Consider the following 19,068-nt stretch of genomic DNA (forward strand, 5'->3'; position numbering starts at 1 on the left):
CTCTCTCTCTCCCCCTCCCCTACTCATGCTCTGCCTCTCTCTGTCTCTCAAAGATAAATAAATGTTAAAAAAAAAAAGGAAGATGTGGGTTCAAATCTGACCCCTGATTGTCTGCGGGACCTTGGATCAGTGACATCCCCTCCCTAGGCCTCAGGGTCACTAGCTGCCAAGCGGGGTGCCCTCACGGGGTAGGGGTCAGGTCAACGGAGGAAACCTACCCAGGGGCTAGGTGAGTCAGAAAACGGTGTTTTTCGAATGGAGCCAGGAATGGACTTGTCACACAGGCCGTCACCCACGGTATAACCTATTTGCTGGGCACATGTGTGCTAACCCCTCACAGCCCTCCTTCCTGTGTCCCTACAAGTACCCTCTTATCTCTTACACATCCTCCCTGTGCTCCTGCCATCTCCCTTGGGGCCATGTCTCTGAACCCCGATGGCCCAGGGGGCCTGGGACACACCATGAACTCAGCCAACACCCACTCTGCACTCCACGCACCCAGTGCTGAGGACAGAAGAAACCACAGGGTTGGCCGAGGAGGGAGACGGGGGACAGTCTTTGCAGGGCAACCCTGGGGCCACCCTCAGTGCCGCCGGGCTGTGTGGAGGGTGGACTATGTGGGGACATCAGGGACAGGAGGCCGCCCAACCTGCTGAAGGCACTGCCACAGAGGGACCTTGGCTGTCAGAGGAAAGGTCTGTGTTTTGTGCCGAGGGCAATGGGGAGCTGCGGCAGGTTAGGGAGAGGGGAAAGCCCGGCCTCGGGAAAGACCACGCCAGCTGTTTGGGGGAGAATGGACAGGAGGGCTCGTGGGAAAGGCGATGACCGGAAGTCAGGTTTGGCAGGACGGACAGGGGAAGGGCTGTGGGTGCCTGGTGTCCAGGCCGCGCCACTCAGGAGACGGGAGCTGGATCTCAACCCAGCGGGCCCCAGTACCAGCTCTGCCTCCCTCGCTCACTCACCCACTAGGCACACACCTGGAGCTTCCCTCTCCTCTGGGCCGGGCCCGGGGCTGGGCACCGAGGCCGCAGGGCAGAATCGGACCCGGCCCCGGTCAGGGGGCAGACAGACACCCAGGGGATGTTCAACAGCCCGGGCTGCGTGGGGCCGGCTTGGGCCTAGGCGTCCAGCCCTCCCCCCCGCGCCCACGCCCGCCCCCGCGCCCAGCGCCCGCCCCCACTGGCCTGCTCATGGTGTTCGATGCCCATGCTGACGGTGTTAACCAAGATGGCCATCATGATGCCCCGGTTGAAGTACTTGCTGTCCACGATGCCTCGAAGCTTGGCTCGGGTCTCGCGCCACACATCCCCGCACAGCCGGGCCGCCCCGTCCGCCTGTTCCTCCTCGTCCTCCTTCTCCAGGCCTGAGGAGGTCCCATCCTCGCTGCTCCGGGCCCCGTCCCCATCCACCTCCTCCGAGTCACCACCTGAGCCACCAGAGCCCGAGCCCTCCTGGCCCGAGTCGGTGCTGCCCGGGCCCGAGGGCCGCCGGCTCCCCTCGTGCTGGCAGCGGGGACAGCTGGCAGGATCGGAGGCCAGCACGGCAGAGATGGGCTGCACCGGTGTGTGGGGCATCGGGTCCAGGGGACTGTGTCGAGGGCACAGCTCTGCGAAGCAAACACAAGGCAGGGTCGGCGCCTCAGGTTACACAGGCCTGAGGGGCTCCGAGGGGGCAGGATCTGCCCACCCCAGGGGTCAAGCTAACCCTGGGACACAGACCCATGTGTGCCTCAAGTTCCTGTGGCCCAGGTTCTGTCTGGGTGAGGAGGTCGAGTGGCTTGTAGTCCTGGGGGACTGGCTTTATCTCTCTGGGCTTGGCTGGCCCCTGTGACAAGCGAGGGCCGTGGGGAGGGCTCTACTGTGGATGTGTTGGTGTGCCTAGAACAGTGCCTGGGGCACGTGTGTTTGTCGCCTGTCCTGGCTACATCATCTCCTGGCCCGAGGCCCAGCCCTCCCACGGCCCTGCTTGCTCACATTGGACTTGGGGAAATGGCTGAGAGAGAGTTTCTAAAAGAGCTTCTAAAAGAGTCAGCTTGATGTGGCGGACGGACGCCCCTTAGAGAGCGCCAAGGTGACCTCTCCATCTTCAATTCTCCTCCCACCTGTGTGTGGGGCTTGTGTCCCGGGGAGAGAGGGAGGCAGGAGCCCTGGGCAGGAGGCAAACCCTTGCTCTAGAAGCCCCCTGATAGTCGGGGTGGCTCCAGGGGAAGCAGGCAGGAGGGGCTGATGGGAGGCACAGCAGGGAGTGGGGGGCAGAAGTGTTCGCCCCCTGTGCTGCCCCAGGGAGAGTTTAAGAAGCCTGAACCAGTCTTAGACCACAGTTCTGCCATCTTTAACCATTTCAGAGAGGTGTCAGAGAGGTTCTTCCTGGGTGGTTTGGTCTCTTCTTTGTGTTTACCTGTACTGTCCTAAAATACACGTTTTCCTGGTGCGAGCAAAGAAAAGCTATTAGTAATATTAAAGGGAGGGGTGCCTGGGTGGCTCAGGCGTCTGGCATCTGAGTCCTGGTTTCTGCCCAGGTTATGGTCTCAGGGTTCATGGGATCAAGCCCCATGGGGGCACAGTGCGAAGCCTGCTTGGGGTTCTCTCTCTGCCCACCCACATGTGTGTTCTCTTTCTCTCTCTCAAAATAACTAAATAAACATTTAAGAATAATAATAATTAAAGGCAATGAAAAACGTGTAATGCCTACCCTCCCTTTGCAGATTTGCCTCCCAATATCTCCTGAAGCCCCGGAAGAGGGCTTCTGATTCATTCATCCCCTGGGAGCCGGCGTGGGCAGGCAGAAGCCGGGGGTCAATCCCACTTCAGTAAGGCCCACCTCAGCCCCACTCGTGCCTGGGGCTGGGCCCCCTGAAACTTGTTTCCCAGGGAAGCGGGAGGGTACTGAGGCCCAGGGGCAGGGGGCAAGGCCCCCCTCCAGAGAGCCCCCTGGACTTCTTTCCACACAGCTTCCCCGGAGAGGGTGGGGGCAGCAGCAAGAAGCCCGCGTCATCCAGGGACCCTGCAGGCAGACCCCAGCTGCCCCGTCCACGTGCTGGGCCAGCCCACGGGCCACCTGGAGCCTCCCGCAAGACCACGCCTGGACGGCTGGCACCCGAGGAGGGGTGGGCGGCAGCTTCGAGCATCAGTTCTCTCTCCGGCTTGCCTCCCAAGAATCTCAGGGCTTGAGAGCTGCAGGGGCAGGGCCCGGGGGTGGCTGACTCCCCCTGCGCGTGAGCCTCATCCTCGACCTGACAGAGCAGGAGACTGAGGCCCACAGAGGGGCCCGGGCTGTCCAGGTCACACGCTGTGCACCTGCTCCGGGGCTGGGACCCTGCTGACTTCTGTCTTGGCACCAGCTGGGGGGCGGGACTCCTCTCCTGGGGCGCATTTGCCTTCTCCGGGGAGCTGAGCGGGAGCGTTCATTTCCTTCTGGACGCGGGCCCAGCAAACCCAGCTCTGATGTCCCTGATGCTGATTTTGTCACGGACACGCTGCGTGACCCCAGGTGACTCCCTTCACCTATCTGGACCTTGGTTTTCCCATCTGAAAACGGGATAATATAACTCACTCTCCCCTCTTCTCAGGACTGTTTTCTAGAACAGATGAGAGTGAATGGAGAGCCCCTTCTGAGCCTAACGGCCCAGAGACAGAAGATCTCTGGTCCCCGACACACCGTGCCTCGGCACGGTGGCCACAGCCCCCTTATCCCAGGTGGCTGGTCGTCACTGCTCTGGCGTGCTAGCACGTGGTGGCAGCAGGAAGCCACGTGGGGCGTGAGGCAGGCTGAGAGGAGTGGAGCGTTAGCGTTTTACCAGACAGGATAGACAACCGTCCGTTTCTTTCAAGTGTGAATCCCGGGCGAAGCCTGGGTCCACGTGTGACCCCACTGGGGTCGGAAGGGGATCCTCCAGGGCTCGGGGTGCCGGGTGCCCCCAGCCCGAGGCCAGCCCAGACCGGACACCGGCAGGGGGTCAGGAAAGCAGGGAGGGACCAAGGGACACGCACTGGAGCTCCCGAGGGAAGACCCGGGTTCTCAACCTGCCGGACGGCTCTGCCTGCGCCGAGGAGACAGGGGGGCGCGTTCGCCAGCGGTGCCGTCGCGGGGTCCCCAGAATCCCCCGCTGGAGGCACACGAGGCCTGAGCGGGGCACCCCGGAGGCGGCGGCAGGCGGGACCACTTACTGTAATGCCTGGGCTCCTTGGCGCGGGGCCCGGGCTTGGCGGAGGGGGACGCCCCCGGGCCCGGGGCCCGGCGCCGGCTCTGCAGGGCCTGGTAGAGGCCCAGGGCACGCCTCCTGGCCTTGCGCAAGATGTGACAGACGTACTGGAAGATCTCCTCGTAACAGTCGCCGGGCTCCGCGTAGCTGGCCACCGTGCTGGAGGACAGGTAGCGCTGCCGCTGCTCCAGCATCAGCCGGTGCTCCCGCTGCTTGGTCTCCGAGAACTGGGTCGCTATGACAACGAGGCACAGGTTGATCATGAAGAAGGAGCCCACCTGTGACCAACGGGAGGAGAGGACAGGGACAGGGACAGGGACAGAGGGGACAGATTGGTGGGGGGAGGCAGACGTGGGGGAGAGGGGAATGAAGGGATAGAGAGGAAGAGAAAACGGGGAGGCAGAGGTGGTGACACGGTGACAGAGGTGGGGTGAGAAGCAGAGGGGTACCGAGGCAGAAAGGAGGACAGGAGGAAGAGGGGCAGGGACAAATCCGAGGCACGGAGCAGGGACAGGACAGAGCCAGGAGACAGACAGCCAGAGCCGGCAGGAAGGACAGAGAGACGATGAGGAGAAACACCAAGAGGGAGGGACGGAGGCTCAGAGAGTGCAGAAGCGGAGGGCGTGGGAGACACAAGGTGATGGGTGCGAGGAGGCGGGAAGAGAGAGGGGCAGAGGGTGGAGGGCCCAGAGAGACGGAGAGGCACGGGCACAGATAGGGACAGGAAAAGACTGCTGAGGCCTTGCTCCGACAGGAGGCCAGGGCCCCAGGACAGCGGTGGCCCAGGCAGCTCCCCAGGCCCCACCGGGACCCGCTTTGAAGCCTGATCCCCCAGGCCCTCGGACCCCGGCCAGGGACGTCAGTGCTGAGGCCAGGGAGGGAGGCCCACGCGCTCTCAGGCTATCCAGGCCCTGAGTCCCACCCCAGCCCTACCCTCTCTCTGGCCTTCACTTTGGCCTCAGTTGGGCATCCAGACAAAAGAGAAGCTTCCTTCAGAAAGGGTTTACTTGTGTGGCTTTGTCTGTGCTTGGATGGAGGTGGTGGGGGAGACTACCCAGTCAGTACTAAGAATCCCACCACCTCATGATGCAGGGTCCAGTTCCAGTGGCCACCACAGGCCGCAGAGGGCACAGGTAGGTCCTAGTTGCCAGAGGGCAGACCCCTCCTCTGGCATTTGCTAAGCCCTTGAAAGAGATCAGTGGCCCTACCAGCAAGGAGGGTCCGCCTACCAGCTTTTCATCCTCCTCCGGGCTACCTGCCAGGCAGTTCACGCAGGCCACAGTCCCAGCCGCTGATTCACCCTCCCCTCCTGTCCCCACGTCACAAAGAGGGAGCTGGGCTTCTGGGGTTATCGAGGGGCTGAGGGGAGGGCTTCCTGGCTGGAGGACCCTGAGAAAATCCCCAGGTACAAAGATGCCCCTCATTGGCCCTCTCGGTTCTATCTTCCACCAGCGTCTCCTGGAGATCTGCTGTGCATCGGGCCCCTGTGACGGGTCACCAAGAAGGAGAGGGTGCAGACCCTTCCCTCTGGGAGCTCACACCTATCAGGCTTCTAGCCAGCCTGCCTCTACAGCCACTGCCCCTGTGACTCAGGCAGCTCCCCCCTTCCTTCTGGACCTCCGCTTCCCCATCTGTAAAACCCAAGGCTCGGGCAAGGCAAGCTTAACACGTTTCCAACCAGAGGGAGCGCTGGGCACCAACCAGAGTCTGAGGGCTGAGGACCTCTCACCTCTCTGGGGCTCAGGATCCTCACCTGAGGAACAGAATGGGTAGGTGGCCCTGCATGGCCAGGATTGTGAAAGCAAAATGGAAGCCCGGGGTTCAGGCTTTGCTCTCCGGACCCTTCCCAGCACCCAGAAAAGTTCAACATCCTCAGCCCCCTGCCAGTATCCTTTCTCTTGTGATAGGGCCACCTGGGGCCCAATAATACCAGCAGTAAAAGTGGCAGGGCACATTTATTGAGCACTTACTGTGTGCCAGGGGTCACACAGGCCTCAGACTCTGTCTCATCTAATCCTCCTGAGAACCCATAAGCCTAGGTGCCGTCACCATCCCCCATGGGACTCGGGGGAGCTAACAGACATGGCTCATGTCACGCTGGGAGTTACCAACTTGACATCCCCACCCCTAACTCTATCAGGAGGGGCAGACCACATTCTCCAGTGCTTCTCTGGAATTTGAGGCTCCTCCAGCAACCCCAGTGGTTCGAAGTGCCTCCAATCAGGACTCTGTCCATGTCAAGGTCTCTGCAAGTTGCCCCCTGCCCAAGAGGCTCTCCCCCTGGCTGCCTGCCCTCAGCCTTTAAGGCTCAGTTCTGGTAATCACCTCCTCCAGGAAGCCTCCCACTCCCCTCTTCCTCCCCCAAGCTAGATTAGAAAACTCCTTTGGGCTCCCTCAACCTCTCAGGATTCCTTCTGCCATGGCTCCTAATATGCTGTCTGGTCAATGTCAAGCATAGCCCATCTTCCCGCCCCCCGCCCAAGACTGTGAGCTCCTTGAGGACAAGGCCGGGCCCACCTCACTGCTCAGTGCCCAGTGTTCGGCTCAGGGCCTGGAGCAGGGCAGGTCTCCCTGATGGTGCTGGGGAATGAACAAACCAATGGATGAAGGGCAATGCTGAACAAAGTCTCAACCCCCTTCTTTTTATCTGGGGGTCTCTTTACAGGTCCAAGGCCCCTGCGTCCCCCAGGAAGGCATCAGAGCAAAACCAACAGCAGGTACATCTCGGGTCACTTGCCAGCTTGTCCTGAACCCTCAGGTCAAGGTCCCACCAGCTCAGGAAAAGGTGCTGCCCCAGAGAGCCAAGCATGCCCTCTCCCACCATCGGGACACCAGAGAATCCAGCCTCACAGCAGTAGGGAGTGAGCCAGCACTGACTCGCCCAGGAGAGAATCACCTTGACATTTTGGGGATTGTGCTGTGGCTGAAGCCTCGGTCAGGCATGGCATGACGAGGTGGATAAGCTCGCTCTGGGCGGACTGTGGAGGGAGGCAGGAGGGGCTTCCCAGAAGGACCCTGCTCTGTGAGGCAGACAGAGCCCCGCTTCCACCCCCTAAGCCACCCCCGCCCCCTGCATCCGAGAATTTCAGGGAGCCCTGTGGGAAGCAGCCCCGGGCTTCTGTTTCAGAGCATCTCCCCTTCCCACCACAGGAAAAGAGGAACAAGCTGGAGCCCTAGACAAGCTCCCATCCTGGGGCTGCACCTAGCTACGGTCGTGAGAAGAATGTATTCCCAGAGACTACGAGGCAGAGAAACACGAGCAGGATCGACTAGATGGTCTTAAACGCCCAGAAATGAGAAATGAAGGCAATCGAGAGTGATGGATGCTTCCCGCAGCCGCGCTGATGAGTCCCTTCAGTCACCCGCTGCTCGGAGGCATTTAAAAATGGCTTGGCTGGTTCAGTCAGTGAAGCACCCGACTCTTGGTCTCAGGACTGTGAGTTCGAGCCCCGTGTTGGGTGTGTGGATGACTTAAAAAAAAAAACAAAAAAACAAAAAAAAAAACCCTGCCCCTCCTGCTCCCTCCCACTCAGCTCTCTTGGCTCTGAGGGGCTCCCTGGGAACCCCCCAGCCCCATCCCTGGTCCCTGGGTCCTTGAGCTTCCCCAGAGAGCCCCAGCTACCCTGACACGTACTATGATAAGCAGGATAAAATAGATGAAGTTGTAGAAGGAGTGAGCATCCATCACATAGTACATGATCTCCACCCAGCCTTCCAGGGTAATCACCTGCAGCCAGAACAGAGCAGAGGACCGGTGAGCCTGAGCAGGAAAGGCGGCACCCTCAGGAAAGACAGGCGACCAACGCAGCGCCCCAGACAGAGGCCCCACTGTGTGCCAGACTGCTGGACACACATTCTCTCTCGAACTCTCCACAAGGCTCCATGGGACGGCCATCCTCATCGCCCACACACGGGTGAGAAAACTGAGGTTCAGAGAGGTTACAGTATTTGCCCTCTGTCACACAGCCAGGAAGGCGGGGAGCCAGACCTGAGCCTGGTCCCTCTTGCTCCAGAGCCTGCCCCTCTCCAGTCTCCCTCACCAAGGCAGGAGGGCTGGAAGCAGGGGGCCCTGGACTCCAACTCCAGCTCACCAGCTGGGCTTGGGTCCAGCTCAGCTGAGCCCAGGAGTGTGGCTATGATGGGGCTGGTGTGACTGTTGCCCCCGTTCTCCTTCCCAGACAGGGAGGCAGAGCAGTCTTGGGCAAAGCAAACGCTGGGCGCTCCCTAGCAACTGCCCTCTCCCAGGCAACCCATTCACACCCCTGGGGGCTGAGGGTCTCAAAACACAGCTGCTGGGCTGTGATCACATCCCATCACGCCTTGCAGCTCTGAATTCTGTGATCTCGATGCTCCCCAGAGCAAAGCACACAGAGCAGCCGCTTTGATAAGGCCCTCCCCTCTTCTCGGGGCTTCTCAGCCACCACCCCCTGCTCCAGCCCTGTTCTTCCTTCCGAGGGCAGCGGGAAGGTGACCTTTACCAAGCACTCACTCCACACTTGGCTGACTGTTCAGCTCCCATCATCTAGCTTCTTCTTCTCAGCCACTCAGGGTGAGAGGGGGCTGTTATTACCCCCACGTTAAAGGTGAAAAACTGAGGCACAGAGGCAGGAAGCGGTACCCAGTCTTAGAGCCCCCGTTTCCTCGACACGCCCCACCCCGGTCCTCTGCAGCGCAGTGGGGCCATGCAAGGCACACAGTAAAGTTAACGCTGTGAGTGTGTGTATATGTGTGCACTGAGTAAAATGTATTTCTTACTGACTGATCAACGAAAAAGGTCCGAGAGATTCTACCCAGACAGACAAACAGCTCCTTGGTGCTCACCTTGAACCTTCCCTGCACTCAGGCCTTGGCTCAGGTGGTCACCTCCACCAGGAATGTCTTTTCCCCCACGGTCCTGTGTGCAGGCCTTGCCTGGTCAGCCCCTCTAACAGGCGTGAGTCTGGTCTCTCCCCTCTAGGTCTGTACCTCACTGCCGGGATCCATCGGTCCCCAGGCAACCTGGGGTTCCACAAAGAGCACAGGCTTTGGGGGCACCCGGCCCTGGGTTAAAATCCTGACTCTCCACTAACCAGCATGTGGTCCATCAAATAGCTTGCTTCCTTTCTCTTGAACCTCAGTTGCTCTGTCTATAATAGGGGCGCGATAATGCCCATCATGCCAGCAAGTCGGGCAGATTTCAGTGAAACAGGCGGCCAACACCTAGCACAGAGCCCTCCCTGCCAGAAGAAACTGTTCCCCCCGCCCCTCACCCCACCCCACTCCAGTCTCCCGGGCCCCAGCCCGTGCACTGGTGCCAGGCCTGAGCGGCCTCACCTGGAAGATGACGATCCAGGCGTAGCCGATGTTGTCAAAATTGATGGCACCCTTGTGGGGGTTGGCACTGCCTGTGCGACACACGTTATAGTAGCGGTTCCAATTGACGCAGAGCCCGCTGGCATTGAGGTCCTGGCGCCCTGCCCCGAAGTCGTAGACATCATCCTTGGACAGGCAGCACTCACGGCCCTGCTCCTTGAGTGGGGGGATCTCATGGCAGCCCATGATGCCATTGTCCCCCGAAAGGGAGCAGATGAAGGGCATCTCGTCGTCCTCCTCTGGCTGGTAGTAGGGGGGCAGGGCCACATCCCCTTGTCTGTGCACAGGTGATGGCGGGGGGGGGGGGGGGGAAGAAGAGAAGGGGAGGGGTCACCACCAGGAGGAGCAGGAAGGGGAAAGGCCACGTAGTGTGACAGAACTGTCCCAACAGGTCCTGTCACTGCCTCTAGACCTTTGCCTATGTTGTTCCCCCACCTGGGACGCGCTTCCCCATGGTCAAAAAATCTCCCATTGACCCACTGCAGTCAGTTCTAGGGTCCCTTCCCTAAGGCAGCCTCCTCAGGATGGAGCAGGGCTAGTCCCTGACCCGCTGTGGCCAGACTGTGCCCTGCACACACCCGCATTGCTCCTAGGGCATATGTACACAATTTCTCTTGGAGCCTGAAGCTCTTTTAGGACAAGGACGGGGTCTCAGGCTCCCCAGTCCCCATACACTGTTTGGTCAGCACAGAGTACACGTTTAATCAACAAACGTTGAATTCTACTGATCCAACAGATGAGGATCTGATCCTCTGCCTGCCCCACCCCTTCCCATCTATGTAACCTTGGGCTGTTAACTTCCTCTCTCCAGACCTCAATTTCCTCATCTGTAAGACAGAGATGACAATCTCTGCCCTACCCATCCTGTGAGGTTAAACAATGAGTCACTGCAACCCAATCAAAATCCCAACTTGTTTGTGTCTGTGGAACCTGGACAGATGGTTCTAGGATTTATCTGGATGGAAGAATAGGCAAGACAGTTTTTTTAAAAGGAGAAAGAGGAGTGGAGTCCAGTCTTACAAGAGAGCGAAATACAACTACAATTATTACTAGAGTGTATAGTATTGCAAGAGGAACAGAAAGATTCGTGGAACACCACAGAGCACAGGGACAAACCCATACATAAAACAGAACTTAGTCTATTACAGAAACACCTTTTCAGATCCATGGGAAGAAGAAGAATTAAACAATAAATGCTTCTGAGACAACTGTTATCTGGAAAAAGAATAGATCCCTACCTCACACCATATACAAAAATAAACTTCTTGAAGACTTGGTATCAAAAGAAAAAAAAAAGAATGTAAATAATCTCATTATTAATTATTTATATTGATTGCACATTGAAAATAGTAATCTTTTGGATATATTAGGTTAAGCAAAACATATTACAAAATTTAAAATAATAAACTTCTGGTGGATTAAAAATTATAAATGCAACAAACATAATCACAAAAATATTACAAGAGAACGGGAAATATTTCTGTTAACTCAAGATATATAAGGCCTGGGATACCTGGGTGCCTCAGTCAGTTAAGTGTCTGACTCTTGGTTTCGGGCTCAGGTCACGATGTCACATTTCATGAGTTTGAGTCCCGCATCGGGCTCTGCATTGCCCGTACAGAGTCTGCATGGGATTCATTCTCTTTCCCTCTCTCTCTGCCTCCTCTCTTTCTCTTCCTCTCTCTCTCAAATGAAATAAATAAACTTAAAAGAAATAATTGAGGAAAAAAAAAGATATACGTGTAAGGCTTTCCTGGATAAAATATACAAATCCAAATTCTACAAAGGCAAAGTTCAAGATTGACTATATACAAATGTAAAACTTCTATGAGACAAAAGAGAGCATACTAAGTAAAAAGACAAGCTAAATAAATAAATAAATAAATAAATAAATAAATAAATAAAAAGTAGAGGTAGGCAAACTTTCTCTGTAAAGGGCCAGATAGGGCCATATGGTCTCTGTGCCAATTACTCAGCTGCACTCTTGAAATGCGAAACAGTCATAGGAAATAGGTAAACAAGTGGGTATGGCCGTGTTCCAATAAAACTTTATTTACAAAAACAGGCTAGAGATTGCCACTGCCCTGGGATAAGTATTGGCAATATATAAAACAAATAGAAGACATCTAGGCTATGTTAAAACCACCTGTCACTCAAAACCACCTGTGCCCCCACTAGGGGGTAAAAGGACAAAAGAAAAAAGAAAAGAAAAGAAAAGAAAAGAAAAGAGAACAGAAAAGAGAAGAAAAGAGAAAAATTTCACAGAAGAAATAAAAATGGCCAAGATGCTTGGCAGGGGGTGGGGGGAAGCCAACATACCAATATACAGGAAGAGACGCTCACTTGACTAATAACAGGAAAATGCAAACAAAACTCACACCGAGATCATTTTACACCCATCCAAATGGCAAATATTTCAGGCCGATGGTACTGAGTGCGAAAAGAGTGAGTACAAACACACATGCGCATACACTGTTGGTGGGAGTGTAAATTGATATAAACTTTTTGGAGGGCAATTTAGCAGCATCCGCCAACAATGAACACGTACACATCCAACCCAAATACAAATGGCCACCTGGCAGTAATAAAGACACCCCTGCAATTCAGTGGAAAAAGGGTGGACTTCTCAACCAATGCTGCTGGGACAACTGAATATCTGTACAAAAAGGGAATCTGTACATACCACAGTAAGAGACGGAATACAGACCTAAATGTGAAAGATAAAACAGGAGAGCTTCTAAAAGAAAACACTGGAGGATATTTTCATCACCTTGGGTTAAGAAAAGATTAAACTGGACACAAAAAGCAATACTGAAAAAACGACTGGTAATCTGGACTTCATTACAACTAAGGGCTTCATCGTCCAATAGCACCATTAAGAGAGTGAAAATGGAACAGGCTGGGATTAGATCTCTGCAACATATCTATCCACCAAAGGACTCAAATCGAGAATACAAAGAACCACCGCAAATTTATAATAAAAAGAAAGACCACCCAATCTAAAAACAGCAAAAGACTGTAACAGACACTTCATAAGAGGATACACGTGAAAAGTGCCAACCGTCACTAGTCATCAGGGCAAAACAAATTAAAACCACAAAAAGGTACCACTGCACTCTCCCTGGAAGAGTGACAGTGAAAAGGACTGATGTACCAAATGTCGCTGAGGATGCCGGGCCACCGGAGCTCTCAGACTTTGCTAGCAGACATTGAACACAACCATCTTGGAAAGCCATTTGACGAAATCTACTAAAGCTGAACGTACATGCGCCCTTAACAATTCCACTCCTGGGTATTTACCAGAAAGAAAGGATGGCTATATCCACCAAAGATATGTATGAGAATACGCATGAGTCATAAGAGCCAAAAAAGAGAAAAAAAAAAAAAAAAAAAAAAAAAAAAAAAAAAAAAAAAAAAAAAAAACAGGAACAACCCAAGTCAACAGTAGAATGAAAAAAAAAAAAAAAAAAAGTAGTCGTATATTTGCTCAATATATACCCGCGGCAACGAAAAAGAAATAAAACCCACAAGAACGTGGGTGAATCTCAAAGACACGTTACACTGAGCCGAAGAAGCAGACACAAAAGGTAGCATCCTGTATGACTGCATTTAAAGAAACCTCAAGAACAGGCAAAACAAATCTACGGCGATAGAGGTCAGAATAGTGGCCGCTTTGGGGTGAGGGGGACAGGAACCGGCAAGGGGCAGGAGGGAGCCTCCCTAGGCCCCCTAAGTTTCTCTGGGTAGCTTTGCACTGGTGTGGACCCACGTAAGACGTCACTCAGCTCTACACTTTAGTTGTGTCCAGCGCTAAATGCAATTTGCATCTTTAAGAAAGAAGCATAAAAATATACACACACTTTGGGGTGCCTGGGAGGCTCTCAGTTAAGCGTCCGACTCTTGGTTTAGGCTTGGGTCGTGATCTCATGGTTCATGGGATCAAGCCTCAAGCTGGGCTCTGGGCTGGCAACACGGAGCCTGCTTGGGATTCTCTCACCCTCCCTCTCTCTCTCTCTCTCTCTGTCCTTCCCCCACTCATGCGGGCACTTGCATACACACAACCTCTCTCTCAAAATAAATAAATAAACTTTAAAATATGTGTGTGTGTGTGTGTGTGTGTGTGTGTGTGTATACACATACACTTTGACCAGCGATGATGAGTCTAGCCATTGATCCCACGCGTACATAAGGATCACACGTGTACAGGATGCGTCCTGCAGCCCCGTACGGAAGAACAAAAACTTGGAAACCACGCAACGTCCATCAACAGGGGCTGGCGAGATGAACTGCCTTTTATCCGTGGAATAAGAAACCCTGGCGTAAAACGCCCTCCAGACACACTGTCAAAGCAATTCGCATATTTAAAGTCTGTCTGCGACGCAAACGGCCGTGTGTGCAGGTAACACTTCAGACGGAATCCGGGAGAAGGGACCAGACGCCTTGCAGAGGACATCAGTCCTGGGTTCAGATTCCGGGCCCCGCCACTTCCTAGCTGGGCAGTATTGTCCTGACTCTGTGCCCCAGAACCCTCAAACAGACCGTGTGGGGTCTCCCCAAGGGCTCATGAGACTGAAGGGATGCTCTGAGCACCCTCACCGGAGGCAGGCGCTGCAGGCAGGGGAACCTGGGTTCTCACACCGGCTCTGATGTTGCCAACCTTGCCCTGGAGCAAGACACCCCTCTCTTGGCCTCTGCCTCCCAGTCTCCACAAGGGGTCAGATTTAAGCATTACCTCAATCACACCTGTTGCGCTGGAGCACTTCATCACTGTCAACCAGGTAAATACGCCAGTCTAGAGACACCCAACAACCAAGTAAGTGAACTCACCAGTGTAATTTCAGGAGGAAATCAAGCAGGCTGATGCCACAGAGTGTCTGGGAGTAAGGGGGTGGTGAGGGAAGGCCTCCAGCAGGTGGTGACCTTGGGGCTGAGGCGGGACAATGAGGAGGAGGCCACGGAATGACCTAGGGAAAGACCCGTGTGGGACAGAGGGGTCTGGAACTGTCCTGAACCCCCAAAGCTGAGAGCTCATACCCACACACCTCCATCTTTGAGGACCAGCCCGGGAGAAGTGGGTGCCCCTGCTTCCTGCTGCTGTGGGGCCCACCTCTTCCAAGCGACTGACACAAGAGTAGGCCCCCACGTGCCCACGGGATCCTTCCCACAAGGGTGCCGCTTTTCTGGTCCCCGCGGCAATGGGGGCAATGGGAGGGTGAACCGGTCCCCTCCCCCGTCCTCACCCCGGCTCTCGGGGTTAGCTTCCTCTCCACAATTGACAGGACACGTGAGAGAAAGCGGAGCCCACCCTGGAGGGCGTCCCAAGCCTCCCGCAGTCGTCCTCCGTCCACGAGAGCCCCTCGGTGGAGGCACCTGTGACCAGTTCCCCAAGGGCAGGAACTCTGCCTTCTGTTTTGTCCTGAGCACTAAGCACGGGCTTGGCGAGAGCTGACACTTGAGTGCTGCTCTCGAGCGAGAGGCTGGTTCGGTCCCCCCGGGGCCTGGCACAGGGCAGGAGCCCGCCGAGGCGCAGCAACGTGTCAGCATCCTCCCGTCCAGACGCATCCATGCGGGTACGCACGCCCAAACACGCCGCTCCTCCCTCACCGCGGAAATTCCACAGATGTCAACTCTCCCAGGCAACTCAGCCCGACTCCTCCAAGGGCCAGAGCTGGACTTCGGTTGAGACGGCTTTTGACGATCACCTCTCTGGGGTGGGGAGCCCACCCACCCGCTTATCGAGGCAAACGGGCCGACTGTGAGTTGACCTTTCCTGGATGACTGGGAGTCACCAAGAGGGATGTCTGTGCTGGAATTGGGCCAGGTTCGGTGTCTGCCTTTGAGGGTTTCTGCCTTCTTATTCCCTGTTGGCATCACGTCTGCCTGGGCCTCGGCTGTCCTTTTCCCTCCTGTTCGAGCCCCCAGTTGGCCGCTTCCACTCTGCTGGCCCCATTCCCAATTACCGAGTAAGTTAAAACTGCGTATGAAGTAAGAGTCACTAGGAGCTGAATTCGCACCTGAGGGCCTATTTGAGCCCGGGACTCTGTGACACCCATTTTGAGAGCTCAGTGGCCTTTTGTGCTCCTTTTAGTGTCCAGCCACTCACGGGAGACCCACCACCAGCGCACCTGAGCACATTCCTTGGCTTCTCTCCACTCCTGGGAGTAAGGGTTGGGACCGGGTGCTCCACGGGGAGACCCTCCCCGTCCTAAAACATCCAGCACCCCTGCCGCCCCAGGCAAAGCTGGCTGGCTGGCAGCCACCTGGGTGGTGGGGGCGGCACTCACATGGTGAAGTTCTCCTCCAGGAAGCAGCGGTTACGCAGCAGACCCGCCCAGAGCTGCACGCCGATGATGCCGAAGATGAAGAAGACAAAGAAGCAGAGCAGGAGGACGTTCCCCAGCATGGGCAGCGTGTCCAGGAGCAGGTTCACCAGGATCCGCATACCTGTGAGTGGGGGAGGGCAGAGAGACTGTCAGCCTTGCGAGCAGAAGTCCCAGGGGGACAGAGAGAGAGCAGGCTTAGAGAAACAGAGACAAGGGCACAGAGAGGAGAGGTGGGCACACGCGGGCAGGGGCTCCTTGGGGCTCCCAGCCTGCTCGGGGGCCATTAAGCAGACCTTCTCCTTGATGCCCGCCCCTCTGCCCAGAGGCCACAGAAATGGCTCTGGGCCCCACCACTCTTTCACCAGATTCCGGATGAAAAAGCAGGTGTTTACGGGGCACTGTTTATGTGCCAAACTCTCTTCTGGGTGACGCACAAATCTGGTGTCCTTCAGAGACCTTGAGCCAGTCCCTTCCCCTCTTAGAAGAGAAGGTCCTCAGCAAAGGGGCCCAAGAAGACAGCAGCCACCCTGCAAAGGTTCCCCAGCTCGAGAGCTGCACCCAACTCTCCTGACGCTCCCACCCCACAGAGCAGATGGGGGAACGCACTCCACTTCCAGCCCCATCCCACTCTTACCACCCTTCACATCTACTTCCCTATCCTTCCCTTCGGCCCCTCCTGCCCTGGGCTGACCCATCCACATGCCCTCTCCCTTTCCACAGGCTCAGTCCCAACCCCTGGCACCCCCCACCCCTCCGTCTGCCCCCTTGACTCCACGAATGGAGCTCTGGACACCCCAGTCAATGCAGAATCCACAGGAGCACAAACCCCAGGCAGATGGGTCACCTCCCTGGTTTGGCCCAGCCACCTTTCCCAGCCCTAAGAAAACATCCCCACTCCCCCACTCTAGTCCCCATGGTTGGCCTGGGCTGCCGTGGCGATCACATGACATGGGCCTGACCAATCAGCACATCCTGTTCCTCTAGCCCCAGTGACTGGTCCAGAATAGGCATGTGACCCCAGCCAGGACCAATGAGGGTCAACCCTGAGACTTCAGCTGAAACTACAGGGGAAAATGCTCTCTTTGTGCAGAGGTTGCAAGCTGGGCAGACTTAAGGCCGGAGCTGCTGGGCCCATCTGGCCTCAGCAGGGCAGCACCGGCCTACAATTGAAGCCAGCCCAGGAAAAACAGAGCCCAGGACACAACAGGGACAATTCTTGACGACAGCCTGGAAGGACTGCAGGAGGTGAACCTTATGAAATTGCTGTAAAATGTGCAGGTACGATACCATGAATTTTTCTTGGGAGAAGATCCACAACGAGTGTCTGTGGTTCCAAAGAAGGTCAGGAGTGATGGACCACTCTTGAGGACATACCTTCCAAGCTCCTGTGAGATCTGACTCTACCTACCTCTCTAGCTTCAGATCTCTCTCTCTCTCTCTCTCTCTCTCTCTCTCTCTCTCTCTCTCACACACACACACACACACACACACACACACACACACACCCTCTCACCAATTTGCATCCTATGGTTAGCAGTACCAAATTATTTGAAGTTCCCTAAACATATTGTGGGATTTCACACCTCCATGCTTTTCCTCATGCTTTCTGGAACACTCTTCCGTCTCTCTTATGCCTGGCGAATCCCTATTCAACCACCACAGACCAGCTGAAGCTCTATTTTCCCTCTGTAAAGACTTCCCCTATTCCATCCCAGGTAGAGTCCATCCCTCTCTCTTCTGCTCTGGGCAATCTCAGCACCTCTGACCTAGGGTGACTTGCACAGTTGTGCAAGTTGCATACCGCACAATCTTGGAGGCCCCATTCACTACGTAGCCTTCTAGCGCTAGTGTATTATTATTTGTTTACCCCTTCCTCTTCCATTGGGCTGTAAGCTCCTGGGAGCAGGACCTGTGTCCAGTCAGCATTCTCAGAACCCAGCAGTTCCTAGCCCAGAACAAAGCCTCAGCCAACATTTGTTGAATACGTGATGAGTCATGAGGAAAGAATGGAAGATTGGAGAAGGGAGGATGAAAAGATGGTGACAAGGAGAACAGTGGCCCTATTCAGATTTTTATTTATTCCAGGGGTGATGCTAAGGTGGTTGTTAACGAGGGTAGTTATTTCGGATTTGCATCACGAGCTCTGTGTGGAGTGATTTCCAATCAATAATTAATGCCTGCCCCGTCCTCCCTCCCCACAAAACTAGGTCAGCCTCCTCCCGGAGAAGGCAGTGGGTCTCCCTGGCAGGCTGCTGCCTCCAGTTGAGAGCAGGCCAGGGTGACTGAGGGCTAAATACCCCACCCCCACCCTCACCCTCAATAGGGATAGCCCAGGGAGTGTTGGGAAGGGAAACAAGGAAACAGACCAAGCACCCTTGCGATCCATCCAAATCCGGGCACCTTCCTGGAGGGACTGACTTGAGCTGGGCCCTGCAGGATGACAGGAGCTTGTGGCAAACGCACAAAGGTATGACCGTTCAGAGAGCGCATCGAGGCCATGCTTGGGAGTGGCCGCAAAGCAGGATCTAAGGAGCGAGGGGCCCTGTGCTAGAGGACTGGTCAGGGAAGGCCATGAGCAGATTCTAAGCAGGCCGAGCCCTTGGACAGGGCAGTCCTAGAGGATGGGACAGCAAGCAGGGCAGGACGCAAGCAGCCATGTGAGAAGGGGCTGGGTCAAAAAGGCCTTGAGGGAGCAGGTGGCTCTGAGCCACCCCAGCCTGACTGCTCCATGGCTGCCCCCCCCACACCCAGCCTTTGTTGCTCGATTAATTACATTTCCCTTGTTCTCCAGGATATTGAAATTCTGAAAGGCTCCTCAAAACCTGCCTGGCTGGCTTCCCTGAATGGCAGCCCGTCCGTCCCCCTTCCCCTCCTCCCTCTGCCAAGCCAGGCCCCAGCTCACTCCACAGCCCTCCCTTGGGCCCAGGGAGTCCCAGGGCCATTGAGCCAAGGCATAATTAGCTAATTAGGGACTCAGAACGAATCCAATTTTCTGTGCCAGGGAAAAGGGGCCACAGGATTAGGGAGTCAGGGAGGACCCCGCGAGACCCCAGCTAATCCTCCTTTTATGCCTGCAGTCAAGTAATTAGCTAAGGCACGTCGTAGGATGGTTCCTCTCTGCCCTCAGTTCCCCCGGCACTGGGCTCAGAAGGTGGAGGCAAAGAGGAGAGGCAGGGAAAGAAATGGAGACAG

General features: G+C 55.7%; 1 protein-coding gene across 6 annotated transcripts in view; it reads right to left on the reverse strand.

Moving 5' to 3' along the window:
- The window catches only part of CACNA1I (calcium voltage-gated channel subunit alpha1 I), a 115,821-nt gene that overhangs the window by 37,874 nt on the left and 58,879 nt on the right, over positions 1-19,068 (reverse strand). For 3 of the 6 annotated variants that reach the window (XM_058741228.1, XM_058741223.1, XM_058741225.1), the window contains 5 exons: positions 15,838-15,997; positions 9,515-9,830; positions 7,836-7,928; positions 4,167-4,479; positions 1,185-1,606 (listed from right to left, as the gene is read on the reverse strand). In XM_058741228.1, the coding sequence (XP_058597211.1) occupies positions 1,185-1,606; positions 4,167-4,479; positions 7,836-7,928; positions 9,515-9,830; positions 15,838-15,997 (1,304 nt within the window). Of the gene's footprint in view, positions 1-1,184; positions 1,607-4,166; positions 4,480-7,835; positions 7,929-9,514; positions 9,831-12,707; positions 12,855-15,837; positions 15,998-16,702; positions 16,788-19,068 lie in introns of those variants that run through there. The other 3 variants (XM_058741224.1, XM_058741226.1, XM_058741227.1) reach the window with 3 other exon arrangements.

This window comes from Neofelis nebulosa, chromosome 8 (assembly GCF_028018385.1).
Source record: "Neofelis nebulosa isolate mNeoNeb1 chromosome 8, mNeoNeb1.pri, whole genome shotgun sequence".
In the NCBI taxonomy this organism is placed as follows: Eukaryota; Metazoa; Chordata; class Mammalia; order Carnivora; family Felidae; genus Neofelis; species Neofelis nebulosa.